The 15593-nt window shown below is 44.8% G+C and overlaps 1 protein-coding gene across 2 annotated transcripts in view; it reads right to left on the bottom strand.

The window, feature by feature from the left end:
• Positions 1-189, bottom strand: part of SH3GL3 (SH3 domain containing GRB2 like 3, endophilin A3) — a 109352-nt gene extending 109163 nt beyond the window's left edge. For both annotated transcript variants that reach the window (XM_055417551.2, XM_088829789.1), the window contains exon 1: positions 2-189. In XM_055417551.2, coding sequence (XP_055273526.1) covers positions 2-46 — 45 coding nt within the window. In that variant the 5' untranslated portion in view covers positions 47-189. The remainder of the gene's footprint in view (position 1) is intronic.
• Positions 190-15593: the final 15404 nt, after the last annotated feature.

The raw sequence follows: 15593 nt of genomic DNA, 5'->3' as shown, positions 1-15593 counted from the left end.
CCTGGCTGGCTTTGTGGAACTGCTTTTTCAGCCCCGCCACAGACATCGCGACGGCGCGGCGGCCGGGGCTGCTGGTCCCTGGACTCGGCGGGGCCACGCGGCCGCGATGCGCTGGGGGAGCGGGCGCCGGGGCCGGTCCCCGCGAGGCTGGGCTCCGCCGGGCCGGCCTCCCACGGCCACGGCCACGGCCACAGCCGCTGTCACACGCGCACACACGCGCGCACGCCGATGGCAACACTGCGTTCCAAAGCCCCTGCGCAGCCCATTGGCCAAGCCGCGGAGATATGCAAATGAGGCCGCTGGGGCCGCCCACGCTTCATTGTTGCGTGGAGACCCGGGAGGACTGGAGCCGCAGAGAAAATGGGCCTGCGAAGCTGGGCGGCGTGGGGATGTCCCCAGGTCCGGAGAGCAGAGCCATACAGGACTATCTGCAGGGCGTGGGACCGGATGTATCTGGCCATAGGACTGCCCTGGATGGGACAGAGGAATCGCCTCTCTATGCTTCTGGGCAATATCACCGCCCTCAGGGGCATTTTTGGTAGGTTTCTGTTTTTAAAAACGGATGCCCCCATAATACAGGCTTCCCTGGTGGCTCAGGTAGTAAAGAATCTGTCTGCAATGCAGAAGCCGCGTAATACGCCTTGTTGTTCAGTGGCTCAGTTGTGTCCGGCTGCAGCACACCATGCTTCCCTGTCCTTCACCATCTCCCGGAGCCTGCTGAAACTCATGTCCATTAAGTCAGTGATGCCATCCAACCAATTCGTCCTCCGTCGTCCCCTTCTCCTCCTGCCTTCAATCTTTCCCAGTATCAGGATCTTTCCTAATGAGTCGGCTCTTCCTATCAGGCGGCCAAAGTATTGGAGCATAAGCTTCAGCATCCGTCCTTCCAATGAATATTCAGGATTGATTTCCTTTGGGATTGACTGGTTTGATCTCCTTGCCGTCCAAGTGGTCCACTGGAGAAGGGAATGGCAAACCACTGCAGCATTCTTCCCTTAAAACCCCAGGAACAGTAATATGCTTAAGGGGAGAGAAAGGTAACAGGACACAGAATCTGTAATAGGAGGAATGGGTCTGTGGGTGGCGCATCTGTTTCTTCTCAACCCCACTGGATTTTCTCTCTGGGTACAATCCGGCACTCTAGGAGCCCAGGGGTTACTAGGTAATTTATTAAATATGGTGCTGCCTCCATACAGCACTTAGCCCACTGTCAACTATATTAAGAGCAACTGTCTCCAAGGAGCCTTAAAGGAAGCTCTCTGTATCCAGGGGAACTCACCCCAGGAGGAGAACAACTCCCTCCGTAATTCTTACCATGTCAGCTACAGGGCACCCTTCTGGATGGAGGCCAGAGCACCCATGTGCATGGAGGCCTAGCCAGCGATCTGAAGCATCCCATTGACCTTCGAGTCAGAGCTGCACCCAACAGGCCAGCATCTGAGCTGGAAGCTGGCCTCCAAAGGTCCCTGAATTAGTTACTCAGTCATGTCTGACTCTTTGTGACTCCATGGACTGTAGCCCGCCAGGCTCCACCGTCCATGGGAATTCTCCAGGCAAGAATACTGGAGTGGATTGTCATGCCCTCCTCCAGGGGATCTTCCCAATCCAGGGATAGAACCCAGGTCTCCCACATTGCAGGCAGATTCTTTACCATCTGAGCCACCAGGGAAACCCCCAAAGGTCCCTACGGCCCCCAAGACCTAGAAACCACTTTTAGCAGCACCTAACACTGAAAGAAGCATATTTCTCCTCCAGTCTCCACCTAAAAGAAAGAAGCTCCTCTTTCTGCACCTTCAACAGATCCCATCTGGGATGACCAAGTTCAGTTCAGTTCAGTTGCTCAGTCGTGTCCGACTCTTTGCGACCCCAGCACACCAAGCTTCCCTGTCCTTCACCAACTCCCAGAACTTGCTCAAACTCATGTCCATGAAGTCGGTGATGCCATCCAACCATCTCATCCTCTGTCATCCCCTTCTCCTCCTGCCTTCAGTCTTTCCCAGAATCAGGGTCTTTTCCAAGGAGTCAGTTCTTCGCATCAGGTGGCCAGGTGGTATTGGAGTTTCAGCTTCAGCATCAGTCCTTCCAATGAATATTCAGGACTGATTTCCTTTAGAATGGACTGGTTTGATCTCCTTGCAGTCCAAGGGACTCTCAGAGCCCCGGTTTACACCTGTTCCCTGGCATCCACTCCTGAAATCGGCATTTCTCCAGGATAAAAGTCACACAGCCTCTCCTTTGACATTAGCTCCCAACTCCCTTATTCCTGAGGTCATCCTAGTGAGAATCGGCTAGTATCTACATCTCCCTGTGCCTGAGTCCCCTCACTTTCCCTTTGGAGGGTGTGAATGGGAGCATTCTTCCTCGGATAGGGGAGGTAATGAAGGAACCTAGTGAAGGAGATAAAGGCAGCCATCCAGAGGGTTAATTAGCATGACTTGTGCAAGTGCTCGAATGGCCTACATAGAGCTGACACCGGCTGGTGTCAGATAGGTAACTAGAAGGTGTGAGGGTTGCAACAACTAGGTCCAAAGAGTACAGCAAGATGACCTGTTCATTCGACAGGCTGACCTCCACTCAACAGCAGGGGACCCGCTACTACGGCAAGGGCAACTAGGGGCCAGGGCCACCTGGAAGAGGCTCACCTGCCTTCTTTCTCTGTGTCCAGGAGTCGTTTAAATAGAACAGGTTTGAAGAAATTTCTCCTTAAATCAGTCTGACTCTGTGCCTTTTGGGAAGCGGGGAGGGGTCTGAATTTTTTATTAATAAAACTTTTTAGCCTTCTTCCCTTGGTTGATAGCACATTCCAGTTTAGTTAATTTCAGTGATCTCTTAATTTTATCAAGTGTAGAACTGTCATCATAGTCTCATCATTTCTTTTTTTTTTTTTCTATTTTTTTTTTAGGTGTATTCATGTATTTATTTATTTTTTTTTCTTGTTTGATTTATTTATTTTTAATTGAAAGATAACTGCTTTGCAGTATCGCACTGGTTTCTACCAAACATCAACATGAATTAACCATAGGTTTACCCATGTCCCCTCCCACTTGAACATCCCTTTCACCTGCCTCCCCATCACAGCCTTCTAGGTTGTGACAGAGCCCTAGTTTCAGTTCTCTGAGTCGTACAGCAAATTCCCACTGGCTATCTATTTTACATGTGGAAATCCATGCTTCCATGCACTTTCTCCACACCTCCCACCCTCTCCTTCTCCCCACCACAGCCGTGTCCACAAGTCTATTCTCAACGTCTGTGTCTCCACTGCTGCTCTCTGCAGGTCGTTAATATGGGCACTGTGTTCAGGATCTGCAAGCTCTGGGAGGGTTGAAATCACAGCGCTGGTAGGGTTATGTTACTTTTTGGAGCTTGAGGGTCTCTTTCAAGTTCATGCTGATGTTGGCAGATATTAGTTCCTTGAAGTTGTAGGGTAGAGGTCCTCATTTGTCATTTGCTGTTGGCCAGGATCCACTGCTGTTGCTAGAGGCCACTCACAGTTCCTAACCATGTGGCCCCTTCTAAAGGTTTCTCCTACTTCAAATCCCCTGACTTCTGTCTCTGACTTCTAGATCCAAACTGAAGAAGTCTGTGATGAGATGCACTCGGATAATCTCCCTTTTGATTAATTCACACTCAGTTTATTAGTAACCTTAATCACATCTGCAAGAGTCCTTTGCCATCTTTTTTTTTTCCATTCATATTTTTTTTAATTTATTTTTTTGTGTGATTTATTTTATTTTATTTTTTTTAATGAGGCTTTTAATTAATGTTTGACAGAGCTGATTCAAGTTGAACAGACTAAATTTCTTTAAACAAACTTACTTATACTCCAGAGTCCTTTAAAAACTTAACAGCATTTATACATTAGAAGGTATTTGATTTTCTTGTAACTAGTCATCATAGTCTCATCATTTCTTAACTTCAGAATCATTCATATACATTTTTCCTTCATACAGCATTTGTGACTTTTCTTAATTTTTTCTGTGATAAATCTCAGAAGTTTGCCAGTTTTATTGGTTGTTTAAAACAGTTCTTGATTTTTATTCATCATTGCCATAGTTTTTTTTTTCTCTCATTAAATTATGTCTTTATTATACATTCCTTCCTTCTGTTTTGTTCAGGGGATTGAAGTTATTCACACTAGAAACTGACCCTAGACGGGAAGAAGAATGTACTGGAGAAGGATATCATGCAGCCCAGATGTTCAGGGGTTGTAGGGAACCAGGTGAGAGGATGAGCAGAAACTAGGAATCTGAGTGGTCAGATCCCCAGCTTGTTGGGATGTGCTGGTTGCACCACATGTTCAGGCTATGGCTACCAGGATGACCATTAAGCTGCTTCTGTTTCTTTTAGGGACTCATTCCAGGTTCAGAGTTCTAGTTCCAGAGAGCAGCATCTGATCAACTAAGTCTAGATGTTCTGCCCCAGCTCTCCATGTCCAAGACCAACATGGGATTCCTTCATTCCTTCAGTTGAATATGTTTTATTTATTTTGTTATACTTTCTGGTTTTATAGTCAGCATATGTAAAGCTATGAATTTTCCTCCTTGATATGGCTTTGGCTTCACACTTTGTTTTCATTATATAATATAGCTCTTCTGCTTGTGTTCTAAATAAATTTATAATTGCAGTTACAAAGAGGAAGTTACCCTTTGATCCAAATTTTATTCAGGACAATTTTTAAAAACCTTTTCTAGGTGGTTTGATTTTTCTTATTCATGGTATATGAAATTTGAGACTTGTGGCACTATTGTCAAACATGTCTTTAAGTTCTTTTCTTTCAACATAGTCTGTTATGTTACATTTTATAAATGTACCACAGAGGTTAGAAATAATGTGTATTCTCGGTACAGTTTTTAAGTTCATGGGTAGCAGAAGCATGTGTTCTACTGAAGTTCCTAGCTCAGAGGGAGATTTCAAAGTCCCACTAACTGGACACATGTTGGCCAGTTCAAGGTTTGCCTTTTACATCACTGTCAACCCTGCAGGGCCCAAAGTCCCATAGCTCCTCAATCTGCTTAGGGGAAGAGAATACAGATGTCTGGGGCTATTTGACAGAGTTGTCTGCATGGAATGAAACCAATGGGAGAGTCTTGAGACACAAACAAGCATTGTCCTAATTTGAATGATCTTTGGGCTCTTGATGGTCTTCAAGGTCCATGATAAGAGGGATGCTGTCATGGCACTCTGGACAGATGGCCCATGTTTTGCCAGAGGTTTGGGTGTTCTCCTGTGTTCCTTTCCTTATAGTATTCGGCTCCCTCTTCCCCTTTCCCTTCCCTGGTCCACAGAGGACAGTGCTGGTGTGCATTCACATCTCTCTTGTCTTGTGGTCAGGCCAGCTTGTCAATTAGGCAGTCCTCATGCCTGGCCCGGTCATGAGTGACACATCTGTCTGTGTGGACAGGAGCAGAAGAGCCTTGGGCAGGGGGCTGACAGGAAAGGAAGCTCACTGATTAACATCTCCAAATATTATCCCATCATGCATGTTATCTGTCCCTGACTCCCTTCAAATAATTCCCTTGGGACTTCTCTAGTGGCCCAGTGGCTAGGACTCTGCACTCCCAACGCAGAGAACCCAGGTTCAATCTCTGGTCAGAGAACTAGATTCCACATGCCACAACTAAGAACTGGCACAGCCAAAAAAATAACTTAAAAAAAAAATAGCTCCTTTTATCACTCTTATCTATTTGTTTCAAAGTTTTTTTGCTTTTCCTTCTTTATTTTTGGAAGTTATATATTCAATTTTTACCCACTAGTGGCTACCATTGTTCTATAAAATATTTGGCCTTATATTCTCTATCAACATCAATAATTAAACATTTAGGGAAGCCATAGCATGACTAGAATGAGCAGTGGCCAGGGCACCTGCACTCAGGTCATCTCGTCACCTCCATCAGCTTAAACCAGCTCACACTCTAGCCCGAGCCAGCTGAGAAGCTTCCACCAGAGAACAGAGTGAGTCCACTTTCCTTTGTCTGAAATAGAAAATGAACCAGTTTGAGACTAGGATTCAGGGTATTGATTTTTAAGTAAGGGAGGAAAGATGGAGAGAAGACGACAAACAGAAATTCTAAGATAAAAGAATAATGAAATTATTTTAAATTCAAAATAAAAGCTTTCACAAGTATAGATTTTCCATGACACAATAACACCTACAATTTGAAGTTATCAAAAAGTAAAAAGGCAGGGAACTTCCCCGGTAGTCCAGTGGTTAAGATTTTGCCTCCCAGTGCAGGGGGTATGGGTTTGATCCCTAGATGGGGAGTTGAGATCCTACATGCCTTGTGGCCAAAAGGTCAAAACATAAAACAGAAACAATATTATAACTAATTCAGTAAAGACTTTAATATTGGTTCACATAAAAAATATCTTTAAAAAAAAGAAGGAAATTTTACCTTGGGAATCACCACTGAAGCAACTGCTCTTAATATTTTGGCATGTTTTTCTTTCACAGCCTTTTTCTATGCAAAATTTAAACACAGCAGGATCATGACTATGCATACTACTTTATTTTCTTCTTTATTCCCTTAATTATGAGAGCATTTCTACACTGTCTAGTCTTCACACACATTATTCTCATGACAACTTAATAACCAATTATGTAGACATGTCAAATTATATTTGATCATTTTCTATTACTACTCATTTAAAGGATTTTCCCCCAAATTTTTCATCACTTAAATAATGCTACATAAAACGTCTTTTTCCATATTAGAACTTCTTTCGGTATTTAGAAATAGTTCCTTAGAACGATCCCCAGATGTGAAATTAGTGCATCAAAGACTTGAACAGTTCTAAGTGCAAATTGCCATTTATGGAACATAGTTATAATTGCTCCCACTGCCCATGGTCATTAGAGAACAATATTATAAAAAGTGAAGGAGTTTCAAAGAGACATAGATCTGTGTCTACCATTTGTCTTGAATTCCATGACATGAATCCTGTAGCACAATATAAGCTTCAGACTTCAGTTCTTGGCTGTCTTTGGAGAGCTGAGTTCAAACACATCAGTCTTGAATAATCCTAAAGTGTTAGTTTAACCATGGCCTCTCAATTTCCAACTTTACTCTCTTTTTTTTTTTAAAAAAAGCTTTCACCCAGACTCTGTTCTGGGGAGGCACTGTGGGTCACTTGTGCATGAAAGGGTGGAGCTCTGGTCGGTGAAATGGCATTTGTACAATATGCCAAGTATTTAGATAAACTTGACCGAGAAGCAGTCCTTCTCCCAGTTTAATATCTCCACATACCTGCTTGCAGCAAAATGTTGAGAGCATGGCTATGATTTTGCTTTCCTTGTAACTCCATAGGCCTTTCACTGCACACATGTGGAAAGACATGTGCCCATCAATGAGGTAACAAAGCAGACATGATGAATCCCAGATGTTCACTGTGGCAATTTGCCTTGAACTTGCAAGACCACAGCTGGGAACAAACGTATAGATTTTCTTCACTTATTGTTTTACATGAAGCTGATGGAAAATCAATTGATCAGTTCAAGAAAAGGCCAGAGAAATCTTCCTATTTTAAAATGGAGAGGAAAAGAACTGAAGCATTCTTGTGTTTCAAAATGAGGATTGGGTGAAGGGCTACAATCAACAAACAGTGACAGTAAATATAATTAACTGGTGAATTAATCCATTTAATGGTTATACACAATACATGACTCCGTTATTCTACACTCGAAAAACATTCAGTTAAACATTCTAGGTCATGGTGAAATTCTAATTAGTCTTTGTTAATTGCATAGTGCAGTTTTCATTTTCACATTTTACCCCACAAGATTTATTTTGAAATAAATGCCAGAGATGAGCAATTAGAGTGGTACCTTGATGGCTTTTGTAAACTACTGCTGCCACCTTGTGGTGCTTCTGAAAAGTGGGAGACATGAACATTTAGGAACTGTAAGTTTATCTGATGATGGTTAGTTGTAGGTCGTTTACAAATATTTCAGTTTTTTAAGAGCACACTAACACCTCTAGTCTTGCCACAGCAGCTCATCTGAATGGTGTTGAGTATAAAAAATGTTGCTGGAATTTGGAAACCTTGAGATTCTGGGTCGCTTCTGGGACTGGCTAATCAAGGGTTGCCTCACAGTTCTTATTGTGTAGGAATCTCAAGAAGGGCTGCTCTGTCACCAAGACATTATCCAGAGAGGAAGCAGAATAATAAATAGAGGATGGTGGTCACAGTATCAAAGGAGGAATTTCAAGGAAGGAAGTAGTCAGCAGAGCCGGTGGTTGCTAAGCAACCCCCAGCATCCCAATTCCATCACTCTCTGTCCCCCTTTCCTCCCTGTATTTTTTCTTCCATAGATCTTTATTCTAGATGCCTGATACTTTAATAATATCTAATCTTTAATTTTGTATTATCCAACACCACCACCAGAATGAATGAAAACTCTACAGCCGGGACTTCCCTTGTGGTCCAGTGATTAAGAATCTACCTTTGCGCTGCAGGTGACACAGGTTCGAGCCCTCTTTGGGGAACTAAGATCCCACATGTCTCAGAACAACTAATAAGCCCATGCACCACTACTAGAGAGTCCATGCGCCACGACAAAAGATCCCATGAGCCAAATAAATCTTAATTTTACAAAAAGTTATTTAAATAAAAAAAAATTTTTTTTAAGTTCTATGGCAGTAGGACAAACAGAAGTTCTAATGGAACTTTCCACGATGATAGAAATGTTCTCTAACTGTGCTATCCAAACCCAAGAACCACTAGCCAACTGTGGCTATGAGTCACTTAAGAAGTGGCCGCAGTGGCTCTCAGTTTCTACTTTAGCTTTAATGAATTAAGATTTAAATAGCCACATGTGACTAGTGACTACTGTGTTGTATGGAACAGCCCCAGAAGGCTAAGAGTATTCTACTCTATTTCCTGCCATGCTCCCAACACCAGAAGATAATGTGGAGGCCTAGAGCCCCTCCATAAGCATATTCATTTAGTGAATACGTGACTATGAACACTCAAAGCAATGTATTCTATTTAGTAAGAAGTTGTGGTTGAGGCTTCCCTGGTGGCTCAGACAGGAAAGAATTTCCCTGCAATGCAGGAGACTTGGGTTTGAGCCCTGGTTCAGGAAGATCCCCTGGAGAAGGGGATGGCAACCCACTCCAGTATTCTTGCCTGGAGAATCCCATGGACAAAGGAGCCTGGCGGGCTTCAGTCCATAGGGTTGCAAAGAATCAGACAGGGCTGAGCAACTACCACTTTCACTTGTGTGTTGAGGTGAAGCGATCAGGGAGGAGCTGTGGTCCAGGCAGATGCAGTTAGAAAGCCAAGGAGATGTGAGGGGTCATGTTCGTGTTGCATGTCCAAGGTGATGTGAACAAGGGTCCTGCCAGCACTGACTCCCATGGTCTGGTGGGCGTCAGTTCTGCGGTCAGAGACTGAACTAAGAGCCAGGAATCCTGCCAGGAGGGTCAGCGGAGGGAGGGAGCATAGGAAACCAGCTTCTCCCGTGGGCCCATCTGGGCAGGTCCACAGCAGTGCTGCCATGGGGGGACAGAGAACTCCTATTTGTCCGTGGCCTTGTCCTTGAAGCTGCAAGTTCCCCAGGTCCTTCCTTAGACCATGAGGTTGACAACAGTGGCCTCACAGGTGTGACAGGACTCAGGGAAGAGCTTTGTTAAGTGCACCAGACAACCTCATTAGTGTCATTACTACACATGCTTTCTTCCTCTTCTGGTCACTGCTCATGGAGTTTCAGGGAAGACTGTGACCCTCCCAGGCCAGAGCCTCTGACCCTGGCCCCCCAGCAGTCCAAGCTTGCATGTCTCCTCTGCCCGTCTGCTCCAGGCACCTACTGGGACTAATGCTCTAAGAGTGTCCCCATTCCCCCAGGGGAAAAATGTAAGATTCCTTTTATAATATGTGCTAAATGAAGCACTGAAGGACATTAAGACACCGTTTCTCAGGATTTAGAGGTAATAATCATGGAATTATAGATCACAGGATCATTCTGAAAAGACCCCCAAAGACACAGATGTTCGATTTTAAGAAAAGAATGCTTGTCAGGCTGCTAAAAAGTGTGTTTTCCACCCATTTTCCTATGTGTGTGTGTGTCAGTCGCTCAGTCACGTCTGACTCTTTGCAACCCCGTGGGCTGTAACCCACCAGTCTCCTCTGCCCAAGGAATTCTCTAGACAAGAATACTGGAGTGGGTTGCCATTCCCTTCTCCAGGGGATCTTCCAGACCCAGGGAAAGAACCCTGGTTTCCTTCATTGCAGGCAGATTCTTTACCATCTGAGCCACCTGGAAAGCCCCCATTTTCCTATAAGCCCCCTTATTCCAGAGGAGAAATCAATCCCCAGATTGACTTTATATTCTCTTTCCACTGCCTTTGTGAGAAGAAATTATGGTTTCCTTTAAGTGTAGTATTTGGTGCATTTACAAATGTTGCAGAAAGGTGCTTGCTGCTGCTACTGCTAAGTCACTTCAGTCGTGTCCGACTCTGTGTGACCCCATAGACGGCAGCCCATCAGGCTCCCCCGTCCCTGGGATTCTCCAGGCAAGAACACTGGAGTGGGTTGCCATTTCCTTCTCCAATGTGTGAAAGTGAAAAGGGAAAGTGAAGTCGCTCAGTCATGTCTGACTCGTAGCGACCGCATGGACTGCAGCCTACCAGGCTCCTCCGTCCATGGGATTTTCCAGGCAAGAGTACTGGAGTGGCTTGCCGTTGCCTTCTCCGAGAAAGGTGCTTAGCATTTGGTATTTCAAGAATCTCCCATTAGTTCTTTTTTTTAATTTATTTTAATTGGAGGATAATTACTTTACAATATTGTGGTGGTTTTTGCCATACATCGACATGAATCAGCCATGGGTGCACATGTGTCCCCCCATCCTGAACTCCCCTCCCACCTCCCTCTTTACCCCATCCCTCTGGGTTGTCCCAGGGCACCAGGTATGAGTGCCCTGCTTCATGCATCGAACTTACACTGATCATCTATTTTACATATGGTAATATACATGTTTCAATGTTATTCTCTCAAATCATCCCACCTTTGCCTTCTCCCAAATACTTTGGCCACCTGATGTGAAGAACTGACTCTTTGGAAAAGACCCTGATGCTGTGAAAAATTGAGGGAAGGAGGAGAAGAGGATGATAGAGAATGAGATGGTTGGATGGCATCACTGACTCAATGGACATGAGTTTGAGCAAGCTCCAAGAGTTGGCAATGGACAGGGAAGCCTGGTATGCTGCAGTCCATGGAGTCACAAAGAGTAGGACATGACTGAATCACTGAACTGAACTGAATATTCCATAGTGTATATGTACCTCAACTTCCTTATCCATTCATCTGCCAGTGGACATCTAGGTTTCTTCCATGTCCTGGCTATTATAAACAGTGCTGCGATGGACATTGGGGTACATGTGTCTCTTTCAATTCTGGTTTCCTTGGTGTGTGTGCCCAGCAGTGGGATTGCTGGATCATATGGCAGTTCTATTTCCACTTTTTTAAGGAATCTTCACACTGTTCTCCATAGTGGCTGTACTAGTTTGCATTCCCACCAACAGTGTAAGAGGGTTCCCTTTTCTCCACACACTCTCCAGCATTTATTGTCTGCAGACTTTTTGATAGTGGCCATTCTGACAGGCGTGAGATGATACCTCACTGTGGTTTTGATTTGCATTTCTCTAATAATGAGTGCTGTTGAGCATCTTTTCATGTGTTTATTAGCCATCTGTATGTCTTCTTTGGAGAAATGTCTGCTTAGTTCTTTGGCCCACTTTTTGCTTGGGTTGTTTGTTTTCCTGGTGTTGAACTGCATGAGCTGCTGGTATATTTTGGAGATTAATTCTTTGTCAGTTTTTTCTTTGCTAGTATTTTCTCCCATTCTGAAGTCTGCCTTTTCACCTTGCTTATAGTTTCCTTCATTGAGGAAAAGCTTTTAAGTTTAATTCGATCTCATTTGTTTATTTTTGTTTTTATTTCCTTTACACTGGGAGGTGGGTCACAGAGGAACTTGCTGTGATTTATGTCAGAAAGTGTTCTGCCTGTTTTCCTCTAAGAGTGAGTTTTATAGTTTCTGGCCTTACATTTAGATCTTTAATCCGTTTTGAGTTCATTTTTGTGTATGGTATTAGAAAGTGTCCTAGTTTCATTCTTTTACACGTGATTGATCAGTTTTCCCAGCACCACTTGTTAAAGAGATTGACTTTTCTCCATTGTATATTTTTGCCTCCTTTGTCAAAGAAAAGGTGTCCATAGGTGCATGGATTTATCTCTGGGCTTTATATTATGTTCCATTGATCTATATTTCTGTCTGTTTGCCCGTACCAAGAATCTCCCACTTGTTCTGAATGTGCCTTTTGTAATCCTACAAGTTTACACAGTGTCTGTGCTGGTGTGTATTTCAAAGTTGGTTTGTTGCTGTTACGATGACTGTCCACAGTGGGTAGCGAGGGACCTCAAAGCAAAACAGCAGAACTTAAAACATGGTCATTCGTGATTCTGCAGCTCTGTAAAGCAGTGCTTCTCAATCTTCCGGTTTCTCTGGTGGCTCAGACAGTAAAGAATCCACCAATAATGCAGGAGATCTGGGTTTGATCCTTGGGTCAGGAAGATCCCCTGGAAAAGGGAATGGCTACCCACTCCAGTATTCTTGCCTGGCAAATTCCATGGACAGAGAGGAGCCTGGTGGGCTACAGTTCATGGGGTCACAAAGAGTTGGATACAATGAGTGACTTTCACTCACTCACTCAATCTTTATTGTGTACACAAATCCCCTGGGTATCTGGGTAAAATGCAGGCTCTGATTCGCTGGGTCTTCCCCAAGGGCTAAGATTCTGAATTTCTGACAAGCCCCCAGATGATGCCAATGCTGCTGAGCTGGGGACCACCCTTTGAGTAGCAAGGCTGTAAGTGACAAGTCCTCAACAGTCTTAGAGAAACCCCAGGATGTAGCTTTTCTTATTTAACACAGGCTCATTCTCTGAGCAGTGGAAATGCACCATAAACAGGATTCTTTGTGTTTAAATGACCTGGACGGCTGAGTTCCAGGTTTGTCTTTCCCTTGCCCATGGGAGCAACATTTTCTCTTCTGTGGCACAGCTACTCCTCTGGTAAACATCAGAGGCTGGTATTGTTTGTCATCACCTTCGCCCCAGTGGGTGTGGGATTCCAAACCTGATTTTGCCAGATCTTGTCCCAACAGTAAAACGTGGCTTTGCCCCTGAAATATGCAACTGGTGGCTTGCAGCTACTTTCTGTGACCCGGACCATCAGAGGCCCCTGGACATGCAAAGGGAAAGAAGCCATGGTGTGTATGGGACATGCCACTGTGCACTCTGACAGCAAGCCTGGGAGACATGTACAGTTCCTCATTCAATGCTGAGACCGAACTCAGAGAGATGAAGCAGCCCCAGTGAGAGGTAACTGACCCACCTCCCAAACTCTGGCCTCAGAAGTCTACCCATTGGCCTGGAGAGAATCAGGATTTTGATGTGTATGAACAGTCCTTGCTCTAAAGTACTCTAGGGAGCTTCCCTGGGGGTTTGTGGTTAAGACTCTACCTGCCAATACAGAGGACTCAGGTTCAAGAAGACCTAATCCGAGAAGATCCCACATGTCATGGGATAAATGAGTCTGTGAGCCACAACTACTGAGGCTGTACTCTGGAGTCCATGTTCCACAACTGGAGAGTAGCCCCCGCTTGCTGCATCTAGATAAAGCCCACGCACAGCAAGGAAGACCTGCATGTGTGAGTGCTAAATCACTTCAGTCTTGTCTCTTTGTGACCCCAATGGACAGTAGCCCGCCAGGCTCCTCTGTCCATGAAAATCTTCAGGCAAGAATACTGGAGTGGGTTGCCATGCCCTTCTCCAGAAGATCTTCCTGACCCAGAGATCAAACTCACATCTCCTGCATTGCAGGCAGGTTCTTTACCACTGAGCCACCAGGGAAGCCCCAAGGAAGACCTAGCACTCCAAAAATAAAAGAAAGAAAACACCTTTAAAAAAAAAAAAAAAAGAACCTGATGAACTCTATCACCCCACAAAATCTGAGAAGTAAATGAGTGACTTAAGATCTCACCTGAGGGTCTGCAGGTCATAATTGGAAGGACTTTTAAGTTCATTTAGTTTTAAGCAAATCTGACCTAAGCTATTAGAAATCAGGAACCTACTGACCCATGGGAGGGGTAGTCATGACTGGAAGGGGTCCCAGTGAGGCTTATGGGGTCTGCTAATGTTCCATTTCTCAGGCTGGGTGCAGGGTACAGGAGAGGGCTCCCCTGGTGAAAATACAGTAAGCTGTACCCGTAAAACATGTGCACTCCTCTAGCTGCACTGAAAAATTACCTAAAGTTCATAACTTGGAAAGATTTTGACTACAAAGAGCAGCCATTTTAAAAACAGGAATTAAATCATAATGCTTAAATCAATGACAATGAACAAATGCCCTGAATTCTCCTCTTTTGCAAATCTATCACTTCTGCTTAAAAACAAAACAAATCACCAATTACCTAATCTCGGCCACCCCCATGCAATGCATTGTAAGGTTAAAAACTTCAAAAACGGCCCGTCTCCTCTCTGTTTTCCAGTCTGCTTTTCCTCTCTCCCCACTGATGCTTGGGGAACGACCTCACCTGATTTTTATGTAGAAAATTGAGTCCATCTGGCAATAGCTCCCTCCCGCCCCCTCCCCCCAACTTGAATGTGGTCCTGGGAGCCCATGTTTCCCCACCATGCTCCCCTCTGACAGTGAGGAGAAGGAGCCCCATCTCCTCTCGGCCTCTCTGCAGCTCACACTCCACGAGTCTGGTCCTGACACACACCCCCGGGGCGAGGGGGTAGGGGATGCGGATTCCGTCCCCACAGACAGAAGGCCAGATGTTCAAACCTGGCCCCAGCCGGTTTCCAAGGTCTTCAGTTTCAGGAAAAGAACCTGAGCCATGGCCCCACTCCCTGAGGATACTGGTAGAATCCTCCCTTGAGATCTGAGTTCACCTTTTACACAGTCTTGACCCTTTGACTTTTGTCTTATTTCCTGACTTCCAGGCATACATAAGGGCCTAATTTTAAATGGCTTCGGAAGTTTAGGCATTCAGGCTTTTGCAAATGATTTAATTGAATGGCCGGAAATGCTCAAGTTTCTCAGAATACCTAGAACCTCTTAAACTCTTTAAACGGTGCTTCAGCTGTGCAGTCAGAGAGCTGGAGGCCCAGGCCTGGTCTTCGTGTCCACAAGACACAGATCAAGTGTCTAGTGAGGAATTTACCCAGTGTCACACAATCTGGGGCCCAACCTTCTGGAGGGCCCTGGAGAAGCCTGATTTCCATTCCCTTAATGGTGTGCTATGCTGGTGCTATGCTAAGTCACTTCAGTCACATCTGACACTTTGTGACCCTTTGTTCGCTTTGTGAACGTGAGGCTCATCTGTCCATCAAATTTTCCAGTCGAGAATACTGGAGTGGGCTGCCATTTCTCCCACCAGGGGATCTTCCTGCCCCAGGGATTGAACTCCCATCTCTTTTATCTCCTTCACGGGCAGGCAGGTTCCTTACCACTAGCGCCACCTGGGAAGCCCCTTAATGATACATTTCCCGAAAGTTCATAGTTGTGTGATCCATTTAGTTCACGTATGATAA

Source organism: Moschus berezovskii, chromosome 21 (assembly GCF_049115385.1).
Source record: "Moschus berezovskii isolate FMDL1 chromosome 21, NW_MosBer_1.0, whole genome shotgun sequence".
Lineage (NCBI taxonomy): Eukaryota > Metazoa > Chordata > Mammalia > Artiodactyla > Moschidae > Moschus > Moschus berezovskii.
The sequence above is the reverse complement of the archived record's forward strand: the minus strand, read 5'-3'. Positions and strand labels throughout refer to the sequence as shown.